This window comes from Sprattus sprattus (genome assembly GCF_963457725.1).
Source record: "Sprattus sprattus genome assembly, chromosome: 5".
Lineage (NCBI taxonomy): Eukaryota > Metazoa > Chordata > Actinopteri > Clupeiformes > Clupeidae > Sprattus > Sprattus sprattus.
The window spans coordinates 34,733,564-34,760,142 of NC_137924.1; the positions used below are offsets into that span (position 1 = coordinate 34,733,564).

The window sequence follows — 26,579 nt, forward strand, 5'->3', positions numbered from 1 at the left end:
GCAGATGAGCCCGCTCCATCTCTGTCCTCCACCGCTGCTGGGACCTCACACATCACGCCCAGCTGCTGCTGACGGAGCAACCTGGGGGCCCCAGCATGACAGGCATGGCTGAGGTGAAGCTCTGGAGCAGAGGGGCCCTCCGTATGAAAGACAGCCTGGTGCTGGGAGGATAGTCCAGCAGGACAGATATATGTCAGGATCAGATATATGTCCAGTATTGTCAGCCTGTCTAAACCACAGTGTTCAATTCACCATATGAGAATTAGTGCAGATGTAAAGCGCAGCTGTAGTGATGTTTGTACGGTGTGTCTGAGCAGAGGACTGTACCTAGATATTTAAGAATGTTGGGAACATCTAGTTGCATTCATACTTGACTTGTAGACAGAGTCGAGCCACATTTTGTGTGGTTATATAAACAACCTGAATGTAAGAGTAACATGTGCCATTCTGATTCAATATTTGAGCTTTGGTTTTCAAATATGACTAAAGCAGCCCTTGTGATAAAAGTTCAAGTATGAGAAGAATACCAATTACTGAATGACCAGTTGCTCAGAAATAAAACATTTTCTTTATTAATACACGTAATTCAGAAATATACAGGAATTTCAAAACTGTACAAGTGTCCAGGCGCCTCTCCTCGCCTCTCCTCTCCTCAGCTCTGAGTCAGACGCCCAGAGCAGCGCCCCCCTCCAGCAGCAGCTGTCCCTCAGCCTGCAGGTCCTCCAGCAGCAGCACCAGGAGCCCGGTGTGTGGCCCCTGGCAGCGCCTCAGTGCTGGGCTCAGCGTGCCCACGTACTGCCCCATGCCCAGCAGGGTCTCCAGGTCATGGGCCAGCTGTGCCGCCTTGGCATTCGCCCACCCGCCGGTGACCGCCTTGGCCCCGTGGGTGAGCAGCGCCTGGGCCAGCCTCGGGGGGAGGTGGAGAGGAGAGTCGCCGCTACACTCAGGCAGCTCTCGCTCCTGCTGGTAGCTGAGCAGCAGACAGGCCAGCAGGCAGGAGCAGGTCTCCACCAGGGCCAGGTCCTGCACCTCGCAGACGGCGGCGCCAGAGGCATGGGACGAGTCGCCCTCCACAGCGCATTGCTGCAGCTCCTGGCGCAGTGTTGCCGCAGTAATCAGGTCCAGAGGGGTGCGGCCCGAGTCATCTCGGAGCTCCAGAAGTGCAGAACCTAAGAATGAAGAGACAGGTGCGGCACTTAACAGAACCTAAGAACGAAGACACAGGTGCGACACTTAACGGAACCTAAGAATGAAGACACAGGTGCGGCACTTAACGGAACCTAAGAATGAAGACACAGGTGCGGCACTTAACGGAACCTAAGAATGAAGACACAGGTGCGACACTTAACGGAACCTAAGAATGAAGACACAGGTGCGGCACTTAACGGAACCTAAGAATGAAGACACAGGTGCGACACTTAACGGAACCTAAGAATGAAGACACAGGTGCGACACTTAACGGAACCTAAGAATGATGACACAGGTGCGGTACTTAACAGTCCATTCAGGAAAACACAATCACAAATAAATTACCGCAGATGTCGTATACGAGGTGAGTATTAACACAAGCAGGCATACACGCATACTGTATACATCCTCCATCCCACCCACACACATATATGAGAGGAAGACAACAAACACTGGTTCAACAGGCAGCTGGACTAGCAGCATAGTCTAGTTTAAAGTAAGGGCTCTTCGCTTCTCAAAAGATGATTTCTGTGGACACAGCACTTGATTACACTTGACTACTCAACTTTCTATGGCATTACAAGCACTTCTGACACTCAAGGCATTTTCCTTTGAATGTGTGGGTGCACTGACAGCCTCCTCGCCTCCTCCCTGAGCTGCAGGAATGTGCCGTTGCTCCCATACAACACCCAAACTCTACCATCAAAAGCCGGGTCAAGGCGCTAGAGTGTGTCACACAAAAAGCACTTTCCCTGAATGCAGCAAGAGTGGTAAGTAATAGAACAGATCAGTGTCTACTTTTAAAACAAACACACAGACACACACAGACACACACAGACACACACACACACACACACACACACACACACACACACACACACATTTCCAGGTACACAGCTCACAGCGTGGGTACACGAGGATCAGCAAGTGTAGTCTGAAAGCATGAGGGGGATAGAAGCTCCCCCATCTGCATTGAAGGATGAATCTGCATACATTTCCCTCATCCCGAGGGGGTGTGCATGGAGGGGGGGTGCTGGGCGCTGGGTCAGGGAGCAGGCCAAGGTCAGTGCGAGAGCCGTGCTTAATGGCCAAGCAGCCCACCTCAGATCAAGGGGAGTCGGTGGAGGAAGAGCCAGGGGACAGGATCTTCGTCTCAGGTCATTATCACGACCCCCCGCCCCCTCACACACAGCCCAACCAATGCCCCAGTTCTGACTGATTCAGCCTTGCCCTTCACATCGAAGGAGGGAGGTCAAACTGGGCAGGGTTGTGGGCTCTGTCAAAGGTGTGTGCCCTACTTAACATGCCCCTGCTGATGAGAGGCCCAACAAAGATACTCCTGAGGTGGGCAAGAATTTCAGCAGGGCAAGAACGGTGTGCGCCCTTCACCGCGGAGAAGAGATCCTTGATATGCTTTGTACATGTCTTGTGTCTCGTGATGAATAACTGACTGAAGGACACTTGTGTGAACAGTGTGTGCACAGTATGTGTGTGCAGTGTGTGTGTGTGTTGTACATGTGTGCTAGTGTTAGTGAAGCACGTGTGAATTTTTTTCCTTCTACTTTATCAAGATGTCCTTCAAACATGCCTGCACATTTTTAGATGTTAAACCTTTGAAACCAAATCTAGCCAATCCCCTACAAGTATCTTGTTTGTTTCATGTGCCACGATCAAAAGAATTCTTGACTCTCAGAACAAAAGGGTAACTTGCTGAAAAAAAATGACTTGACTTTCCCCCGGAAAAAATACTACTTTATCTTTTTTAGATGAGGTAGCTTTCTGTAGTTATGAATGGTGCATTACAATGCTTAGTGAAGTGCATCACATCCAACAATCACTGTGGATGGAAACAGTCACATAAAGCAAGCTGACATTACAGAATGAGAAAAATTCACACCACAGTAACTGCATCTACATATTATGTTGATGTTAATGACAGCAAATTCACATTCTTTCAAGCTGCCCCCGAATTTGAACAAAAACTAGTTTGCAAAATGCTAAATATTTACAGCGTGCAGCAGACAGCAGAGTTGAGTGTGAATCCAATTTAGTGGACTCACAGTCATCTGCATTCTGCTGGTAGTTCTGCTGCAATGCATGGGGGACAACATCCGCAGACCTCCCACAATTGTTTAACGGAGCCGAAAATGAAGACCCGCATTCTGTTTAGTAACTTTTAGTAACTTGTTCCGAAGAACTGTTGGCTAACCAACGCGTGGTGTATTAAAAATACACCACGCGTTGGTTAGCCAACAGTTCTTCGGAACAAGTTACTAAAGCCTGTACATGAGGCAACGCATCGCACAAACTCAGCACTTGGTGGAGACGATGTCATGCCGCTATGCATTTGATAGATTTAATAGACGTCTGTTTTCTTTCTACCTACAGAGGAGAAGAGTCCGCCCATCTGCTAGACATTAAGAGACGGTGATGAAAGTCTGTGGTCTGTTATGACGGGGCTATGATTGTACAGAGTGTACCCTTCCCAAACTCAGACGCTGGTGTGGAGGGGGGGTGTTGGGGGTAAGTATGTCAGGTGTGAACAGAGCAAACTGCTCCGCTGTGCTGGGCTCACTCTGCCCTCCCCAGCATGCCGAGCGACTGCGGGGGACTTATTAAAATACAGGAAATCAGAACAGCAGATCGGTGTGGGGTTGTGTTGGGGCAACCCTCCTGCTTCCCCCTTCCCATTTCTGCCTCGTTTTTTTTTTTTGTGTGAGCCTCCCCTCTCCCCTGGTTCCCCCTACTCCCCTCCCTTCTCTACCATGCAAAGGAGGCCCTGGCCCCAATCAAACCCATCAGCTTGGAAGGAGCCGGCTGCACTCTCTGCCCCCACCTCTTTCTCTCTCTCCCTCGCTCTCTCTCACTCTCTCTCGCTCCCTCGCTCTCTGACGCGCTGGTCCCTACCGCCATGGTGTCAAACTGCCTGACAGGCGGAAACCTGGAATGTGACAAAGGCAGAGATGGGAGGGGGGCTGACAAGCATGTGGGGGTCCAGTGGGGGACTATCTCACCCTCTCTCTCTACTGCCTTCCTTCCTTCCCTCTCTCTCTCTTCTTCTCTCTCTCCCTCACCCTCTCTGCTCCGCTGCTCGCCAGCAGCAGAGCTTGATGAATGCAAGCGGCAGGCCGATCTTCCTCCCCCAGGACAATGGAATCAGCACTGCCTATTCTTCACAATGGCCCATGAAATACACATCTGTCAGTGCTTTGCCTCACACACACACACACACACACACACACACACACACACACACACACACACACACACACACACACACACACACACACACACACACACACACACACACACACACACACAGAGGTAGGCAGGCAGGCAGACCCCTTGAGTGAGAGTGGCCAGGGCTTGATATGATATTGGCTCCCACATCACGGAGAGCGATTGAAGTGAGTCCAGGTATTGGCGCGATGTGTCAGATACCCCTGTGCCTCAGATAAACAAAACACCTGAGGGACTCAATGAGAACACGGCTAATTATGCAGACACACTGCTGCTGCCCTCTCTCTCCCCCTTTCTCTCTCTCTCTTCCCCTCTCTCTCTCTCTCTCTCTCTCTCTCTCTCTCTCTCTCTCTCTCTCCCTCATGGGAAGCAGCAGGGGAATGTGTGTACCTCCCAGACAACCACCACCACAGACAGACCTGACAGAGCAACCTAGAGACACACACACACACACACACACACACCAGCACAGAAGTAGAGCACAGCAGGCAGCCCTTTTGGCCTTTAGAGGGCAGGCAAAGACTAGAAACAGAAGAGTGTAGAGGTGGCAGAGCTATGGACGAGAGAGAGAGAGAGAGAGAGAGAGAGAGAGAGAGAGAGAGAGAGAGAGAGAGAGAGAGAGACGAGCAACAGAGAGCTGTCCTTCATTTCATTTCCCCTCTGCTCTTGAGAGGCCAGTGAATGCAGCGGATGAGAGAAAAAACTGGGCTGTAAATGTCTAATCAGTGCCTGACTGATGCTTCTCAACCACAGGAGACTCCAAACATATTGCAGGATTGCAGTCGGGCAAACACGGGGGTCTAACCACTCTTTGGTGAGATCAGTCAGGGTTCGTGACATTACAAGCTGCTTTTGGGCAGTGCAGTGTGTGCTGCTCCTGACACTGTAAACGCATGTTTCACTGTGACAGTGCAGTCAGTATGTGCTGCTCCTGACACTGTAAACGCATGTTTCACTGTGACAGTGCAGTCAGTATGTGCTGCTCCTGACACTGTAAACGCATGTTTCACTGTGACAGTGCAGTCAGTATGTGCTGCTCCTGACACTGTAAACGCATGTTTCACTGTGACAGTGCAGTCAGTATGTGCTGCTCCTGACACTGTAAACACATGTTTCACTGTGACAGTGCAGTCAGTATGTGCTGCTCCTGACACTGTAAACGCATGTTTCACTGTGACAGTGCAGTCAGTATGTGCTGCTCCTGACACTGTAAACGCATGTTTCACTGTGACAGTGCAGTCAGTATGTGCTGCTCCTGACACTGTAAACGCATGTTTCACTGTGACAGTGCAGTGCAGTGTGTGCTGCTTCTGACACTGTAAACGCATGTTTCACTGTGACAGTGCAGTGTGTGCTGCTCCTGACACTGTAATGCATGTTTCACTGTGACAGTGCAGTCAGTATGTGCTGCTCCTGACACTGTAAATGCATGTTTCACTGTGACAGTGCAGCGTGTGCTGCTTCTGACACTGTAATGCATGTTTCACTGTGACAGTGCTGTCAGTATGTGCTGCTCCTGGCACTGTAATGCATGTTTCACTGTGAGGATATGGTAGTGGGAGTGAAGCCTACAGCTGAAAGCAGCACATTACAGATGTTCCATATATACTGCATCCAGACCGAGACAGAAATAATGTGAGTATGAGAGAGCGAGAGAGAGAGAGAGAGAAGACTAAACATATGCATACACAAAGGAATGACTGGACTTCTACCTTACGTTCTATTAGGAGAAAAGGACAATAGAGAACATACAATGAACACTACTTGCTAAGTCTACCACCTTACTGCAACATGCTGAATAGGTCCTTTGTGCTCATCAAGGAGCCAAGCTTCAAGTATATTTTCAGGTGTAGTTGCCTTTATCCGAGGATGAGATTTTAGACACTGAGACTGGAGTGGTTTGTTAAATAAAGCATCACATGGTCCTAACAGGACTGCAGAAAAGTACCACTCTTAGCCAGACACAAAAACATAACTGCACATCAATCTTTTTGGATGGCTGTTGACGAACACCACTTAGGGGCAGTGATTATGCTACCATTTTCTTCATCTAGCATATCTCCAATGGCACAATTGATTTTTTTTTTCTTCGTTCACCTATGAAAAAGTGGGCTCTGTACAACTATATACAGCATGAAGCTTCTGAGCTTCTCTTGAGATTAAAGACTGAAATAAATCCTCGTTTATAGATGAGTAAGATGTTGTTGAGTAGCCACAAATAAACACAACTGCAGTGTTTTCAAGTAACAATTGATCTGTACATGTCCATCAGTCCTCAGGAACCTGATACTCATTCTAATAGTATTTATATAAGAGCATTAAGTGCAATGAGTGCTTTCAAGCATTAAGATGGTCATGGCAGTTAGCCAATTCTATGTTCGTCCAAAGACAAGAACAGGAAATGCACTGTTTAGTAGCACTGGCCATTTTCTACTCTTAGAGCACTCAGAGTGCTTTACTGATTAATGCCTCAGACATCCATCCATTCACACACTGATTGTGGAAGCTACTATCTAAGGTGCCAACCTGCACATCGGGAGCGGTTGGGGCTTCTGTGTCTTGCTCAAGGACTTGCTTTGAAACGAGTCGAGATCGAACTAGCAACCTTCAGATTATTGAACGACTCCTCTACCTCTTCAACCAGTTAAAATCAGAAGAAACTAAATAAAATACTTATAGGGTGTTGTATATCTGTTGATCTTGAGGCTTTTACTTATAGCTTCATCATGAGAAGGTAAGAGGAGTTGTGTGCTCCAGAAACCTTGTGTGCTTTGCACAGAATAACCACTCACCCTTGGAATGAACTGTTGAATAGCCATTGTTCATCCTCAAAAGGCTTTAACACCAAATGCACATAGCCTTCAAACCGGCTTCACAAAGCCTGTTTGAAGGCCAGCCAAAAGCCAGCCAAGAACAACTGCAGTGATGGCAGGACAAGCAGGTGGCGGGGAAAGAACAGATAATTCAATGGAGAGAAAATGTACTGTGCAAAACAAATCACACAACCTTGTAAAGTTAAGCTGCAACCCAACCTTTACTTTAGACTTAAAAATCAACACCCTTCCTCTCCATACTTCAAACTTGTGCACACTAGTTGTTGGGTACAATGATATTATTTAAGTAAAGTATGAAGTAAGTTCAAGTCAGTCGTGAAAATAGTTTATAATGTGTTGATTTGACATGAAATGACTCCATGGCTCATTGCTGTCTTTAGAGGAAGATTCAGTTGAGAAGTCAATGTTAGAAAGAAGACTAAACGTAGAGATGGCTCAATCAAGACTCACCCCGAGTCTTTCAAATACACTGAGCATCCTGGTGAGAGCGGCTGCCTCTCCACCCGGAGGAGCCTGGAGGAGGAGAGGTTACCGCTGGAGCCTGGCTCTGCCCACGGCCATGGCACACTTTCCCTGCCAACAGAGCCCTCATCGCCCCTGACTTCTGCTCCTCAGACCCCCAAAGCCCCCCACTGCCCTCCAGTCAGCATCATTATTTCATGTTACGGGGGGAAGGGTGTTCCTGATCTCAGTGCTCTGATTGAGATGTTTCTCTTTTATAGCTCATGCTAAGTCAACATTAGCCTCGCTCCTACCCTTTAGCGCTGATAAGAACACAGAAGCCAAAACAACAACAACAACACCAACCTGTGCCACTAAAATGAAACAAAACCACACACCGGTTACTACAATAGGCTCCAGTTTGTTTCCAATTACCAAAAATAGATACTGTTTTATAGTTAAATTGTAAATAACAATGGCAATGTTCCATTGAAAAGAAATCATGTTGAGATGGTACCTGTCTAATTTCAAAAGCAAGAATCAGTACCCTGCTCAAAAAGGCAATTTTCAATTCTGATCTCACACAACGCCTCCTTTCTCGTCAAGGCAGAAATTGAAAAAAAAGCTAATTGGAGAGAATGAAGACTTTGTGAGTTGAGTGTCTGCACTCGGTAGCAGAAGAGAAATTATTTGTAGAAAAAAAAAGCATGAGGGTTGTAGCATCTTCCTCCTGCTTTTTTATTGTGACATTGCCAAAATGTCTTGAGTACCCCACTCTGAGACTGTGACACGCGTCACGCTCACTTCAAAGCACATAAAACAGTCGGCAAGTGGCAGGCAAACGGCCCCTGCCTGCCGACACGAGCGAGGGAAAAACGCTTCCACTGTCACATGTCCTCCTCGTCCTCGTCTTCCCCCACGAAAGAAGCCGGCGTGCCAAACTTCACGAGCGCTGCTCGCTGCCTCGTCTCGTCTCGTTTGAGCGATGTTAACACGTGCCACGTGTGCTCGAAGCCTTATGCCACGGGACAGATGCGTCCATAAATCCAGGCGGCCAAAAAAAGAAAAGGAAGAAAAACAAACAAAAAAAGAGGTTGCTTTGCATGACTCCAGAGCTCATGAAAGAAAGTGCTTCTCTTTGCTGGCCTATAAAACAATCAGACCACTGAGTAATGAGAACAGATACTACAGCCGGAGCCCAGGGAGGCCTTTCACCCAGTGATAAACCAACACTTTCACTTCAGTTTCACTTCGACGCTTTCAATATCTACATAGCAAAAACAGGAAAGGCACGCCATGTCTCCCCTCATAACAACAGTACGGATTACCATCTTCTTGTTATTCCAACCACATACATTCTGTTCTTCAGCTAAATTCTTCAAAAAAGAATGAACAAAAGATGAACGTGTGAATGAGTGAGATAACAAGCGGGTGATTTAGTGCATGGATGGAGTTACTTCAGAAGCCAACCTGAGGCTACCAAACTCTGTTCAAACCCAAGGCTACCAAATACAATCACATTCACTACTGAATCATTAACTATGCACAAAAACACCACTGCTAACATGAACTACCTATTTCTCTCCTGTCGATTGTTTGTTTTTTGTGTGGGCTCATTCTCCCTCCATCTCAACAAACAACCTTACCTCTTAGGTGAGGCTCCGTCTCCACCAAAGCATCTTAGCAGAGAGCACACACAGCCCTCGAGCGGGGCCGGGCAGAGGTACAGAGCTGCATTGTGGGAAAATGTATGTCTCGAGTGTACATTATGGATGATATAGCCTGTTGGCCTTTGAGCAGATCAAAGTAGCGAGGCGGGGGGAGAGGATAAGCACAGGTGACAAGCACCGCTTTGAAATTCAAACAGCCTGCCTGCCTGTGCGGACGGAGCCCTAGTGTGGACCTACCCACTCATCTGCATGCTATCGTGTTGATCTGATGAGGGTGACCAGGAGTTGTGAGTTGCATCTGATTTTGCTTAACTGATCATCATATACAAAACATTATTTTAGCTTTATCTTCAGATCCAAACCCAGGTTGAAAAAAAAAGGTCAGAAGAGATGTTCAGACAATATGAAATAATATGCTTCACTGCAATCTCTCCGGTCTTCATCAGGCATGATGGGTCAAACTTTGCACTTAATTAACACAGTGTGCGCATCAGGCCGAGGCCCTGCCCAGGGGACACACATGTACTGTCATACTGTCATGCGGTCATACTGTCATACGGTCACACGGTAATACAGTCATACGGTCATACTGTCATACGGTCATACGGTCATACGGTCATACGGTCATACTGTCATACTGTCATACTGTCATACAGTCATACAGTCATACTGTCACACGGTCACACTGTCGTACAGTCATACTGTCACACGGTCACACGGTCACACTGTCGTACAGTCATACGGTCACACGGTAATACAGTCATACACAACGCTGTGCTCTGGAGGCCCGGAACTCTGAATATTATACATGTGTGCTTCAGCAGGGTCTGTGAAGAAAACATCATTGACTTTCATAGTGCTAAGTAATGGAAGTATGTATGCCAGCCTAAGCACAAGTTTGTTGTGTGTGTGTGTGTGTGTGTGTGTGTGTGTGTGTGTGTGTGTGTGTGTGTGTGTGTGTGTAAGCGAGGTCACCCCGATACAACATCTCAGCACTGCTAAGGGTTTGTGCTTATTTACCTCTATACTACAGAACAGCTTAGAGATGAAAGTGTGTGTGTGTGTATGTTCGTGTGTGTGTGTGTGAATATAAATGTGTATATGAGTTATGTGAATATAAATTATGCCAGATCTGCTGAGCAATTTAGAATGTGTGTGAACGCATAACTAATACCAATGTGTTGACTGAGAGTGACCCATACAGTATCAGCATCTTAACGATGTACATGTGTGGGTGAGTATGAGTGTGCACCTACTGTTAACACAAGATACGATAAGATCCCAGTAGGGAAATTCAGGTGTATAAGCAGCAAGGTAGTAGGAATAATATATATAAATAAAAATAAAATAAATAAGATACGCAGCTGGTGTACATTAGATACGCGTTATTATGTTATTATGTGTGATTATTACCTATTGTCAATGTGTGTGAGCTCTTCCCTGCATTCAGTGTCATAGTAATGGCAGGAAGTGAGATTGAGAGTGCATGTCTGTTTGTTTGTGTGCCAAACTCCATATAGCATAGGCATTTTATCAATGGAGTGTATCTGTGTGTGTGTGTGTGTGTGTGTGTGTGTTTGTTTTACATGGTATTGTGTACTCACATGTTGGCAATGTGTGTGTGTGTGTGTGTGTGTGTGTGTGTGTTTGTTTTACATTGGACTGTAGGGTGTGTGTGTGTGTATGTGTGAAGGAGCATCTTGGCAATGTGTGTGTGTGTGTGTGTGTGTGTGTGTGTGTGTGTGTGTGTGTGTGTGTGTGTGTGTACTAACCTCCATACTGGAGGAGCATCTTGGCAATGAGCAAGTGTCCGTTGAGCAGGGCATCGTGCAGAGGGCTGACCCCGCCCACCTGGCTGCTGAGGTCGAGCCAGGGGCTGTGCTGGAGCAGGGCTCTCACACACGCAGGGCTGCCATGGTTACAGGCCTCGTGCAGCGGCGTCCAGCCCGCGTGGTCTGGAGAGAGAGAGAGAGAGAGAGAGACAGAGAGAGAGAGAGAGAGAGAGAGAGACAGACAGAGAGAGAGAGAGAGGGAACAGTGAGCTGCCACGTGACTGTGTGGAGACTCTAAAGCTCTAAACATACACTCGTCCATTCAGGATATGTTTAAATGGGAACATCAGGATGAATGAGGAGATCAAGCACCATGTAGCCATGGTGATGTAGCCTTCATACATGGCCATTCAAAAGAACCAAGCAATATTTCAATAACAACTTCACATCATGGAACTACAACTGAACAAATGATTTTTGAATATACACAAAAGCCTATAGGTGAGAAACGATTTCTTTGACATGGGATAATGTTAGTATGTGACAATGACCATTACGCCACTACACGGTTAGGAGTAATATTATTACACAACATCAAGCTCTGTCTCTCAGTGTTGTTTTGCCAATACTTTCCCAAGGAGTATGACTCTAAACAAAGATGAAGGCACTTTTCAAGATAATGGAACAATAATCAAGCTGAAAGAAATCAAGAGGACATCATGTATGATTCATCATTTAAAAAGAAAAGGCCTCACTTTCAAAAACAGATCCCGCTTGTACTAGTTGGAGCGAAAAGACATTAGAAAGTACTTAATGCAAAGCCCTGTTCCGTCTGTATTTATTTTTTTTTGTTGTATGCGCCACAAAATGTTTTAGACCAGATTCCGCGATAACAATTTGGAAAAGAGCTTTTAGAGGAGTGATAGGAGGACACACTCGAAACAAGCGGAAAGAACTATAAGCCAACTCGTAGTCATACAGTTGGAGGTCACAGACATTTTGAGTGTTTAAAAGCAAAATTGCGGCTTCGTGCGCCACATCCCTTTATACTTGTTTCTTTAAGACACACCCTTTGCATTTTATCTAAAGGTTACACTGATGACGCACACTCACGTTCGCCCCCCTCACTCTTACATAAAAACAAACAAAAAAAACATTCTGGAACTCAGCGTATCTATCCTCCCATCTCTCGCAGAAACACAGCAGGACAAAGACGATGAGCCAAAAAGAAGGCGGCGTAACAAAGACTTACCTTTAACGTTGACGTCCGTCCCTGGTTGTGCGAGGATGTACAGGAGTGTTTCTACCTGGTCTTGCTTGCAGGCGCGGTGGAGGAGTGTCTCTCCTACGTGAGAATGGAGTGAGAGAAGGAGAGTCATGGAGAGAGAGGCAGCAAGAGCGAACGACAGAGAGGACCAGCCAAAAAAAAGAAAGACAAAATTAGGGTGTGTCCTTCCCCATTGTCCCCCCCATGCTAAGGCAAACACCAATAGCATGACAACAATGTTTCAACAAAAAAGGGAATCAAACAAACTGACCCCTAAGATGTGCCCGTCCCATGAGGTGGGGAGCCGTACAAGATGAGACGGAGAGAAGGCAGGAATCCCCCGCCGCTTTTCACTTTTTGGGCTTTTAGAATGAGCGGACTCATGCTTGTGGTGGCGCCACAAAAAAGAAGAAAAAAGAAAGCAGAGGGCAAACTGAGGGAGTAATGCCTTCCTGTTCCGGTATTGTTCCCCAGTGTGTGTGTGTGTGTGTGTGTGTGTGTGTGTGGGGGGGGGGGGGTTGGGGGGTGTTCTGGTACACAGCCCTGACACAAAGCCCCCTGAAAAGGATTCTTCAGATCAAAGGTTCAAAGTACTCTATTGGACATCAGCGAAGGCCACGTGACACACCAGCACGACACCACCAGAGCTTCCCAGACCCAAACCCGAAACTCTTCACTTTTACCTCCTTTTGGTCTACATTTCTGATATGAAGTTATAAATGGGAGGAATATTTACAGCACTCAGCTCCTCTTCTCATGTGTGACGACACTTAAAAGGGAAAGTTAAAGGCTAAGCCTGAGTGGCTCTGTGCTTGCCAGAATAATACAGGCGCTGCAAAGCCACTAATAAACGCTTTACTGGCTCGCCACAGGACACCGCGCTGTACAGGGGTTTGGCTGGCCTGATAAAAACCCAGTGTGGCAGAGAGAGAGAGAGAGAGAGAGAGAGAGGGAGAGAGAGAGAGAGAGGAAGAAAGGGAAGAAAAAGGGGGAAGTGAGGAAAGGAAGGACATGAAGGAAAGATCTTGCAGGACACATCAAAAGAAAGAGTAGAAAGAGGTATTCTTAGTCATCCATAGAAGCAGACAGCGGTTCTCAGTTCTGGGCGCCCAACCTGGGTGGGAGGCTTTAAAGCTTTGCCAATGGTCAGGGGGAATTCAATTAAGCAATTAAGGCATTGGAAGGTTCTAGAGGACTCAAGAAGATGATAACCCTGTTTCATACTGATGGGTTGGTCTATTTGTGGATGACTAAAAGCCTGCAATTTACAGATGATTCAAAGCATACAATCTATTCCACTTCTATTTATGTTTCGTTGATTGTTAACGGGCATCTCGGTCATCCGCACTGCGGTCAATTGGACACCAGAGTTCAAAATGTCAAATGTCAAAATATGCACTCTTGGATGCCAATTTAACCACAACATGAAGGGAAAAAAGAGCTAAAATAAATAAATAAAGAGACAAATGAAATGAGTGTAACTTTAATGAGTTGTTGGGCAGTCTGGCTTGTCTGCGTTCTATGAGGTGCTTTTTCCCCCCTCCTGCTCTCCTTCCTGGTAATAGGCTCTAAAAAACGAGTGATTAAACATTCCACAACTCCCAGTGTGTACACATTCTCGCAAATGCCAGCCCCAATCTAGGCGCTGTTAAATCACTTTAATGCCTCCAATTTGGACACAACGTCGCCATTATAGGGGTAATTGCATGCTCAGCATTTACAGGCACGGAACAGATAAATCCCCACTGTCCTTTTCTATAAATTCCCCTCCGCGCCTAACTCCACCATAGGGGGCCTGGACGTGTGTGCTGCTCTCTTCCTCCAGCCTGATCTGGCAGCTTGCTGGTCTGCTGGTCTCTGGCTGGTGGTGACACCGACTCCCTTGGCCTGGGAAGGTCACTAAGAGGGAAGGACTTTCCATACAGACCTGATCCTAGGCTTTTTATGGTAGAACTGTCGCATAAAAGAGTAGTTAACCCTGAAGCTAACATTGCTTTTACTGAATGGGATCTGTGATGGACTGTGGTGAAAAGGCAAGAGGAATGCTGGACGCACACAAGGTCTTGACCCTGAAGTTAACTGAAGGTAGGTCAGAAATAATTCACATGCTATCTGCACTTAGCCAAGACTGGATCGCCTAGCATGAGTCTGCTACCATAAGGCTCCAAAGACACCAAACAAGACAAAAACAACGCATAAAATGTCTACTGTGCAACATAGTCACACACACACAAACACAAACACAAAAACACACACACACACACACACACTAAAACAGACTCCAAACCACCCAACACAGTGAGGAGATGAAAATAGATTAGAATTTATATTGCCTGTGTGGAAGTATCATAAAAAATTAATGATGAGAGCTGCATCAGTACAGGGAGCACGTATGGGAGCGGGAGACAGACAGAAAATAAATAAAGAAATGAATGTACAGAACACAGCAGAGCAGAGCAGAGCTCACAGCCTTGAGTCTCTCCTCTCTCTCTCTCTCTCCCTCTCCCTCTCTCTCGCTCCCTCTCTCTCTCTCTCTATCTGAAAGTGCCAAGGCCTGCCTGCCTGCCCCAATCCCCCAACCCCAGCTCTCTGTCTCTCTCATCTCCTCCCCACCCTGCCCGACCCCAGCTCTGGTGCAGGGCCTCTGTCTGATCAGGTGCAGAGGAGAAGATGAGTCTTGACACTGCAGCGGGTTCACGGTGAGTGCTGTGCGCCTAATTGCAGGAGCAACCCCCCCCCCGCACACACACACACACACACACACACACACACACACACACACACACACACACACACACACACACACACACACACACACACACACACACACACACGCTTCACATCTCTATGCACCCTCGCTCTGCAGAATCCTAATTGCTCCTGTTTAATATTCGCAAACTGGGGATCTGACAACAGTCGTGTTTGTGTTATTGGTGTGTTTGTGTTTCTTTTTTGTTGCATTTTCATTCCTGCTTTTTTTTTTTGGTGGATGGGGGATGGTAGTTTGAGAAAGATGCACTCACAGGGGAATGTAAGTAAACACAGAGAGAGGAATATCAATGGCAGCGCCTCGAGGATGCTCCGGTGTTTTTGACCCTCTTAATACAACAAGACATGTGATGCTCTGTGATAGAGTGGGTCCTTGACGTGAAAGAAGCGTTGGAGAAGGAATCCGCGGGCTTGTTGTTGTTCTGTTCAAGTATTTCACCTTGTGTGAGCATGTTTTGTTTCATTTGCCATCTCATAAAATAAATAAATGAATAAATAAAAAAAACTCATATACTCAGAAAAACACTCAGATAAGTACACCAAAGGACACTTGGGAATGTGGTGTCAATATACGTATGAAACACATATATTTGAATATAACTACAACATCAGTGTGAGGACATGGCCTTGCACGGCAGTATGTGTGTTTGTGTGTGTGTGTGTGTGTGTGTGTGTGTGTGTGTGTGTGTGTGTGTGTATAATCCTCACCTGCTGCATTCACTCGGTTTAAGCCCCGTGGGATGTTCCCTTTTCCTGGGCCGTACGGGCACACACTCCCTTTTGACCTGCATAACACACAAAAGCCTCACCATTAACATACTGAAGTCAGACTACACACACACACACACACACACACACACACACACACACACACACACACACACACACACACACACTAAACCGCACATCAGGCTTTTGATATGTATAGCAATAATATCTGTGCATTACTACCATCCCTAGTACAAAATAGCACCGTAAAATCTGTAAAAAGTCCCAATATGTTGTAATTCATACGTCAGAATCACAACGTGTATGAGAATCCTTCTGTTACTAAATCAGGACCAAATGACATTTAATAATAACTTGTGTGGCTGGTCCAATAAAGGACACAGATCAATGGCAGGGACAAGACAGAGCAGTCTGCTTCAACCAATCTCCCTCAGCAGGAAACAACATTCAGGAGAGAGATTGAGGGATGGAGATAGAGATAGAAAAGGAGAGATAGAGAGATGGAGATAGAGTGAGTTCCCTTCCGAGGAGAGCCTCATGCGAGGAGACAGCGGCCCCACAGCCCTGATGCTATTGCTGGACGGGATGGACTCCTGCTGAAATTTATGGAGTCCTGACACAGTCTCCTGGCGTCCAGGCGGGTAGGTGAAGTCGAGACGTCTCTGATCGTCTCACTCTCTCACTCTCACGCTGTGAGGACTGTCTCGGACAGCATAGCTACAACATAGTCTTGAATGAGACTTTGATGGGTATCTTTAACCATGCAGCATGTCCACTGTCTGCTTCACTAGACTGGTGCGGAATGACATCAGCATATTAGCGCAGCAGTCGCTGAAGTGGTACAAGCTAGCATGGTGTGGAAAAATCACATTACAGGAGCTCAACATTTGAATTCCTTGACTGTTTTCTAGTGGAATTTCGGCGATAGCAAATTAATGTTTTGTTTATCTTTCAATGATCCGATCCCATGTCATCTAGCATTAACCGATAAACAGCTAATAGCTGGAGCGAGGAGTGAAGAATCCGGTGTTAAAAGCATGAAAAGGAGAGGCTTAGGACACCAACACATACTCTGTCATCATCCTGCTGCATTGCCAAAGGGAGCAATGAGATGGCTTACACATAAATAAATAATGGAACAGGGCTGCTTGTACGGCCTGGCATGCTAATAGCTAGCGGCTGTCAGCTGGGCTCTGACAGCCTGAGGGATGAGCGTGAGGAGGAGAAGACACAGAGGGAGAGAGAGCCACGCCGAGCACCAGGCTAGGAAAGCGAAAGAGACATCCCCTTCTTCATAATTGGGCTCCTCAGAAGCAAGGCAGAGCGTGGCTTTGTAGTGCATTACACAAACACGTAACGCACGCGTTCAAACAAACACGCGCTACACTTGGCATTAGTGGAGAAAAGCATGTTCCAGCCCTCCTAGACGGGAGTGACAGCGCCTCAGAGGCTGCCTGTGAACCCCGTCCCCACGTACTTCAGAGGAAGGAGGGTTTAGGAGAAGACTCGCCGCTTTCTGCTACTGATGGGTTTGTTTATGCAATCTGAGGCTCAGGCTTCTCTCCAGTTACCAGGGGAAGCCTAATAGGAGTTTGAGATAAAAACACATCCTAACATAAACACATTATCTATACTTTCCCTATTAGCCAGGCCACAGTACAGCTGTGTGTAGGTGCATAGAGAAGGACAGCGTGGCTCCATTAGAAGAGCAGGGAGCTAACAAACGGTATTGACAAAATGTAGATTTATAGTCATTGTCCTGAGAGTCGATTTGGAGTAACAAGATAGACAAATGACACAATGATAGAGCTGCAGCACTGTATTATTAGCAATCCCATGGCCGTCACTGAGCCATCCTTCCACTTAGGGCTGGCACAGCAAAACAGCTCTGAAGAGAAGTGTACTCTATCGATGAACAGAGCTCCAAACCTCTGCAGCAGCTCATGTTATGCCATGAGAGAGCTCCAGCAGAAAGATCTCGTCCACTGGTTGGCAATGGAAATAATTCACACAACTGGCGGATCTGTCAGTTAAGGGCATGGCCCAGTGTTGGATGTCCCTCAAAGCTCGTTTGCCTGCTGTTTGCTCCCAAAGACACACATGCACACACACCAGCTCGAGTGAGTAAGGAGCCCCGCCTAACTAACATGAAGGTATGTCTGATGAGCTCCTGAACCTCTCATAACCCTCCCCTCCCCTTATCTGTCTCTTTCTCCCTACATCTCCTTCCATCTCTCTCTCTCTCTCTCTCTCTTATTGACCTATCCTGGCGGGGGTCCAGCCAGACAGGCAAAGGGCCTCCTGGGTCACAGCAAGTGTGTGTGTGTGTGTGTGTGTGTGTGTGTGTGTGTGTTTGTGTGTGTTTGTGTGTGTGTGTGTGTCTGCCCACCCCAAGCCTGGCTTCTGGCTGGCACAGCTGGTGAGGGCGGGTTCAGTTTGCGGTCGTGGTGAAGGGTCAGGAGCTGGCCGGCGTGCACATAAACTCCCCAAGGCCTTCAAATAGGTGGACACCTGACAAGCAGAGAAGAGAGAGAGAGGGAGAGAGGGAAAGAAAGAGAGAGAGAGAGAGCGAGAGAGCGCGAGTTAGAGAAACAGTTGCTTGTCTATTACCTCTGTGTAAGAGACCACTTTATTGGGAAGACAACCAATCAATACTTTCAGTATCCTTTATTTTCACTGAGTTCCACCAGGCATTTCTACACTTGGCCTTAAACAAGAGTCCACCCATTTCCCTCAGCAGCAAACGTGTCAGATGATGAAGTTCTCTGGGTCAAAGGCACTTCTGATGTTCAGACTGACACTTCACTGCTGATACACTATACTATACTGACTGGTAGGAGTGAGCAATCTGCCTCCAAATGATATCAATATCTTTAACACCCGATCACGATTAAAGACACTGTACAACCGAGTTAAACTTCATGATCAAATTTACACTTTCAGTAGCTTGGATCAATGGCATCAAAGTTTTATGTGAAGTTTGGATACTTTAGTAGAAGGACATAAAATGTATCTCCTCAATTTGCCGGGAAAGTAGATCATGGACATCTTCAAGATCAATCACAATATAAAATTGTCAGATGGTCTACCCCTAGCGCTGCAGTGATGCAGTGAATATATCACATAAGCCAGGGACTTACAATCTTCCTGAGGGAGAGAGCTTCCGTTCCCAGGGCAATGGTGTTCCTGCGGCAGACAAACCGGAAGAGGGCGTCGGCCGTGACCATGCGGAGCGGAGAGCAAAGCATGCTGGGAATGAGCTCCAACAGGAAGTCTGGTGCCCTATCTGAGACTGGGACAGGTAAATACTAATCATCCACAGTTCATTGCAAACCTAATCCAGGCTTGACAAACACCATTGCCCACCTCAACCATCTCCAAATCAAGATTTTGACTCCACCAACCAGCACCCTTTCAAGACTACACAGGCAGTACCTTACCCTGGGCTAAGCAGACGATGGCGATGTGTTCCCCTAGGTCTGGCAGGCTCTTCTCCACCAGGGGCCGGTTCAGTGCGCTGTGGGCCTGGCACCAGAACTCCACCACCACCTCCAGCACCTCCTGCAGACGCAGCACCAGCCGCTGCCGCTGCACAGCCTCCACCTGTAGCCAAGACACAGTACAGGGCTACAACAGGAGACCAATCACAGCCTCCACCTGTGGCCAAGACACAGGACAGGGCTACAACAGGAGACCAATCACAGCCTCCACCTGTGGCCAAGACACAGGACAGGGCTACAACAGGAGACCAATCACAGCCTCCACCTGTGGCCAAGACACAGGACAGGGCTATAACAGGAGACCAATCACAGCCTCCACCTGTAGCCAAGACACAGGACAGGGCTACAACAGGAGACCAATCACAGCCTCCACCTGTAGCCAAGACACAGGACAGGGCTACAACAGGAGACCAATCACAGCCTCCACCTGTAGCCAAGACACAGGACAGGGCTATAACATGAAACCAATGGTTGGGGAGGTATCAAATCCCACATGCATGAATTACACTTCATACAAAAGGCACAGAAATGGCTTTTCCTCAGACAAATTTACTCATACAAAAACACAAATATAATTCGTTCAATCGTTACTCCACATATACTTCACTTTTTTCAGTCCTCCAGGATCCACCAGGCGAGGATTTGTTGTAATTGTTGCTGCGGGAATTTCTCAAAAATTGTGGTTCAAATTGCGGTGATTTTGAGTTAAATAAAATCAATCACAAATAATTCTGAAATTTAATGACTATGTTTTGTTGCAGAAATATTGCGGTAATAAGAGTAAATTGCAACCTGCAATTACAATTGCGGGAAATCCTTGAATTTGCGTGGTTTGGGGAAAATGCAAGATTGTAAAATCCCAGAGGGACTGTTTTTCCAACATCAACACTGGCAATGTGAGGAAGACGGGGACGTGAGGAGCATGATCTGCTGTCTGTGGCACACCCACCTCAGTGCAGGAGTGGACCCACTGATAGGCCTCCACCAGGAGCTCCACCAGCTGCTGCATGGCCTTGGAGCTTAGGGCCGACCTCTCCCACACCGTCCAGAACGTGCTGCCCAGAACCGTGGACCACGGCGCTCCTGCAGCCAAGCTGTGGAGGAAAAATGTGGACGGGTCACCGGACAGGCACGTCTATTTACAGACAGTCAGAGTGCTGTGAAGACACAGACAGAATTTGTGATTTTGATTTGTGCTTCTTCCAAGGCATCTATGCCATAACCTTGCTATTTGTTGCACGAAGTTCTCAAAGATGTCACTGGTGAACCAATCCAGTAAGGTAGAAGAAAAGCTTAGATGGTTTTGTTTGTGACAGAAAATATTAAAAAACCACCACCACAACCACCACCACTAAAACTGCATAGAGAAGAGAAGCAGAAGATGAGAAGTGTCGGTGTGGACAGTTGCACGCTCTGCAGGATCTGGGGATGCCCGTGGCACTTACCCAGAATTCACAGCGTGCAGCTCCAGCTGGAACAGCCTGAGGATGAATTCCTGCAGGTCGCCATGGAAGCGGATCAGCTCTGGGCGGGCGGGGCTTGGCAGTGAGTGACAGGTGGCGGTGCTGGACATGCAGACCCTGACAAAAGAGTCCCAGAGTGAAACAGCACGCCTGAACTCAAACGACTTCAAACAGCAGCATCTGCACATGATGTCATCCTGATCTTAACCACATCACTTCTTCACACAGCACATTTATCATGTTGCACATACAGCACAATGGTACAACAATACAATTATTTTAAAAGTTATAATTCACTTTTTCTGAAACTGAACATTAGCTATTTATGCAATACCTTATTCCAGTCAGCTAGGCATCACCTTACCATAACAGTATTACACGCTTCCACACTGACAACACAGTTGTCTAGTAGAGCTCTCGTGTTAGCCCTGTGTGTTCAATGACTTCTTAAGAGATGTCAAATGATATTTCCACTTCTCCAGCTGAGCCTCTCACCTGAAGGACGTATGGAGGAGGGACCACACGCCTTTCTTGCACTCGGGACACTGCAGAATTAGCTGGAAGTACTTCGCATAGGTGGCCGAGCCCCAGGGGGAGTTGTTGCGCAGGATGCTATGGAGTGTTTTGCAAAACATGCTGAGGAAGAACGGCTTAGCAGCACCCTGGGGGAGAAGGAGAGATAAGTAACACTAGCAGACACATTCACATAGCACATAGCATCTACACACAGGTTATAGCAGCCATGCATCCTTTAAGTTTAGAGTGAGCCAAGCTAAATATAAAATGAACCAAAACACAAAAACTTGTGTGTTTGCTATGATTTTTTACTCTTTTCCCCTTTAACATTAAGTTTATGGCTAAATGTGATGTAAGCGATTGCTGCTGTGAATTTAGCCTGAAAAAATTATACTTTAAAAAGCTCCAAGTCACTTTACAGTTTGATTTCATACACAATAAACATAAAATGTTTCAAACTGAATGGATGTGGTTGATGGCGTAGTGCGTGCGTAGCGTGTTGTGACCTTACTTCCAGGGCATGGTGCACGAGCGAGAGCACAAGCGGGGCTGGAGGAAGCACCCCGGGGTGGAGAGAGGCCTGGAGCTCCTCCAGTGCCTGGGGGAAGAAGCCGCAGTCCAGCATGCTCTGCACGTTCCTCAAGTCAGTCGGGGCACGCTACGCAGAATAACAACATGAGGCCAGAGGAAGGGAAATGAGAACGGGAGGACACATGGAATTGCCTTTCTGTGGGGTCAGCATGGCACTGTCAGTCACTGCCCAGTTACATCTCTGATTACCGAGAACATTGCAGGGGGAGGAAAGGAAGAAAGGATGAAACCCTTCACTTTCTCCGAATGGCTCTTTGGGAAAGAATCACCAGGGAAGCCGGTGGAAGGACAGCAAAGGCCTTTTTTAATGGGTCTGCCAATCAAAGAGTCACCAATCACATCATCTTGTTCAGATCAGGTGACCCGGATATGATGCTTCCTCGACAAACGAATAACCCTACAGCACTACTTAAGTGACAAGAGAGGAAATTGAATGACCCAAACTGTCTGAAATAAATGTGTACTTATATGAACTAAATGTGCGGCTGTCCTGATAAGCGTTGTGTTGGAGATGTGTTAATATGCTCAAAGCCGATCTGCATGAAGTACCTTAGAGGTAGGACAAGAGAGGTAGAAGCTCTGGAACTCTGGGTAAAGCAGCTTTCTCTTCTGCTTCCATTTCTAGGAAGAAAAAGGGAAAAAAATGAAATGGCATTCTAAAAATATTGCATCACATTACACACTATTTTTTAGAAGAAGCTTCAAATTTTAGTATGAAGACTGTGCTTTATCATAGTATATATATTATCCCAAAAATGATATATAATTTATACTAATTAGGGTTATATAATGTTTCACCCATACAACTTATGTTTTTATTTTTTTGGTGAAACATTATGGCTGGGACCGTTGCAGATAAATAAATGCATAATTCTCACACCTCCACATATAATATGTACTCCTCCATCTTATTCTCCAGCTGTAAGAGTAGGCCTGTATCAGGCGTGTGCTCCACCCGCTCCGATTCCTCTATCACATTCTCAGATGAGGTGTCTATGTCCTCTACGTCCCAATCGCTGGGATTGCGTGGTTGATGGACAGGCCATTTCAGCCCAGCGAGAGATTTCTGAACAACACCATAAAGCAACAGTAAAAGAATGCACACATCACTCTCCATCTCTTCACGGGAAACTTAGACCAACAGGCCACTACCAAAATATACGAAGAAGAACTTTTTGTGTAAAGGACAACATTATTCTGTTTAGTTTACATATGCAACTTACTAATGGCTAATGTCACTCTTCACCACTTTCCACAGCATTCATTGATTAATGACTGAATTAATAGTAGCACGATGTAAACCCTGTACCGATGGTTATCATGCTATGCTATGATGTGCTAGCTTTATATAGAGTGTAGGCAGGTGGAAGTCATGATGATACAGAACTAGCCAACTGACCCCAAATAAATGTAGAGCAAGCTGACGCATGGAGGTGCAGGGTACATCATCATCCAGAGGGTCTTCCAACACATGACTGTTAATCACATGAGTCATGGCGACTGAGGCTGGCTTCTCAAGGTACACAACGGCTCGGCCTGCCTTAAGGATCCTGAAAACAAAGCATTAGTTGCTTTGTCGTAGTGTCAAACATTATATTATATTTATGAAATATTTGTAGTATCTTTTATCAACCCCCCATCAAAGAAGGCCCTTTTAACCTGCTGATAGTGTGCCTCCTCTTGCTGTCAACCACATTCAACAGCACCACCCAGTCCTACAAGGTTTTGGAGTTATGTAGTTAGTAAAAGTAGCAGTTGAATATTTTTTCCAGCTGTTTGGATATTCACAGACATTTACCTGGAAGGCCCCTGACACCACTCCCCTGGCCACCTTCTCTCTCCAGGCCTGAACTGGGTTGGTGAAGCCAGGGCTCTGGATTGAGAGGTTCACCTCATAACGGGCCTCTGGTAGCCAGGTGTTAAGCTTCAGGCAGTCCAGAACATATTCTGGTGTGACAATCCACTTCCCTAAGAAGACCGGGATAATATAATAGGCTTTATGGTGAACACTGAAGTAGCAGGTTGTGCAGGTTCTTTCTAACGTATAATCTCTCATTCCAATACAGCAAGACTAACAAAGTTTTTGACACTATGAGAAACTAGAATGAAGAAAGCATTTTAGCAGAATGATAGACTGGACAAAGCTTTTTTAAAGAAATTTAAAACAAAATATTGAATACACTATTTATATCTAATTTATTATGGTTGAAAGACATCTGAAGCAAACAGTAAAACATTTACAATATATAATTGATGTGATCATAAATCACTTAATTTACAGTCACTGACCTCCAGCACAAGCGGCTAGGAACTTTTCACTGGGGACAGCCTGGGAGACTATCAGATGGGTGGTGCTTTCCTTGTAATTCTGCAACATTATAAATGTACAAGTATAACAGCCATTGTGTAAGTGATAGTCTGACATCCTCAGGTCTTCAACTGCTCTACAATATAGAAATTTTAAAAAAGGTCAAGAACTTTGCTGCATCTCAAAGACTGAAGGGACTTCAATTATTGCATAGAAAAGTCTGTGACTATATTTGGATGCAATTGAGGGCAAGGACAAAATTATGCAGTCAAAAATACATCTCGGAATCTGAAAGCAATTAGGGCCATTTCTCAGGGCTAATCACTGATTCTTCATCATTCTCTGAATGAACTGTAACACAGGTGTACACCAGAGCCTTCAATGAAGCTGCGACATGCTATTTTTATATCTGTGAAAGGATGAACCCCATGAGAAAATAATTGTATTAATTAGTCTGAAAAATCATTTCTGTATTCAATGGGTATACCCAGCCATGGCTGGTTTCTACAGTTCCAGGAGCCCACTGCTGTTTGCATAGTCTTTCTCAGTATGTTCAACTTGCTTAAACTTTTACACACTTCACTTTTACTCCTACACTTGCGTTAATGATGAATATAATCATGAATTAACCACTTTGTACTTATTAATTGATCACCTTTCTATTATTGTTGTGATATACCACTTATTTAATTGACACGAAAAAGACTTGGGCGTGTCAAGATCTGTCACAGCAATGAAAGGTAGATGTTTTTTTAATTTTGTGAGTATGTGCTGTGGTACCTAAGGACACTGACACTTGGTATGGTTCAGCCACCTGTATTGTTTGGATGAGCAACTTTTTCCCTACTACTCACCGGCCCTCCAATGTATGTCCCACCCACTTGCTTTATAGCACGGAGCAGCTGTCCTTTCTTTTGAGCATCTTTGATTCCTGATATCTGAAATATGCGATTTCTGCTGGACATCGTTACACGGGGACATCACAAGCTGACATACCTACATTTCAAACAAACACATGAAACCTATGCATGAGTCACGTAGGTGTTCAGTCGTACCGATGAATGTAGGCTAGTCTCTACGAAAGCATTGCCAAAATGATTTGCTGAAACACAAAACCTCCTCGATTGCCAGCATCGATGTTATCAAATCCTTCAGCATAACGTTTTATAGGCATTTGCATGACTATATTTTGTCCCTGTTTGAGATTTGCCATAGCAATACATTGGTTAGGCTAAAGAAGTGTCACCAAATCCAGTGGTTGGGAAGAACAAATAGCCGCATACCTATTGACAGTACTGTCTGTGAGCATAGCTATAATGATTTTTGTTCGATTCCTTACTCAATAACATCGAACATACACAGTATTTTCACATCGGTTACATTCTCATAGTATAATGGTACAAACTAGAAAATCGGCAACTTCTGGACACAGAGCTGCCGATGTCCATTTGATCGTGCATGGTCTTTCTCAGCGCGCCAAAATATTTCGAAATGACAGGTTATTGGACGCAACTATAGTGCCGTTCACGGATAAGCATCGGCTTACATTTTTCTAAGGCTGTCAGAGACAACTTGTGTACATTTCAGTGAGAAAACAACGCAAATCAGTATTAAAACGTGACTTTAGTGAAACATTACCTACTGAGCTTCGAAGAAATATTCATGAGGAAGCGTTCCTAACACGGACTGGACCAAGACTTTAGGGGAGTCTTTTTGATAAGAAAACCACAGTTTACTTCACGTTTGGTGTGAAGCACACCGCAGACGCGTATAAATACGTAGAAACAATGTTATGTATTTATTATTATTATTGTAATATGATGGACATCGTAAGGGTGGTTGCGTAAATTAACAGAGCCTCTACGTACTTCAGGAATTTTGTAACATCCCATGATACGGAAGTTTTTAAGTCGAGGCTTCCGGTTGGTTGTCAGAGACGCTAACGCGTTGCAAAGGGATTTTAGTAGCATGTTACAATGTAGCAGGATGCTAGTTTTCCACATTATGAAGGAGTGCCATAATCGCAAATGTCATAACCCCTTCTTGTGGCACATCAGCGGTCAGCGCCTTTAAAATGTATTTCGTTATCAAATGCTTAGACAATTGTGGTTAGATAGCAAGTGTTCCGTTGTGCAAGCTAACTAGTTAGCTGGCAAGATAGCTATCCTCCCCAACATAATTCCCCCTATTGCTAGTGAGATAATGTGAGGAAACGCGTAATAGCCAATTTGCAGATAATTTCCCCCGCCAATCTTTAGTATGGTCATCCTAACACAAAATCACTGTAACGT

The 26,579-nt window shown here is 45.9% G+C and overlaps 1 protein-coding gene across 1 annotated transcript; it reads right to left on the reverse strand.

The window, feature by feature from the left end:
* Window positions 1-663: 663 nt before the first annotated feature.
* Window positions 664-25,253, reverse strand: slf1 (SMC5-SMC6 complex localization factor 1; the record flags this gene model as incomplete). Its single annotated transcript, XM_080838504.1, has 18 exons — window positions 664-1,169; window positions 11,146-11,328; window positions 12,398-12,490; window positions 15,890-15,966; window positions 18,300-18,421; window positions 19,051-19,202; window positions 19,351-19,513; window positions 20,360-20,504; window positions 20,856-20,990; window positions 21,369-21,535; window positions 21,901-22,047; window positions 22,530-22,601; window positions 22,861-23,046; window positions 23,380-23,530; window positions 23,640-23,695; window positions 23,779-23,948; window positions 24,270-24,348; window positions 25,143-25,253. 18 exons carry the CDS (start codon window positions 25,251-25,253, stop codon window positions 664-666), a joined length of 2,715 nt encoding a protein of 904 aa, XP_080694630.1.
* Window positions 25,254-26,579: the final 1,326 nt, after the last annotated feature.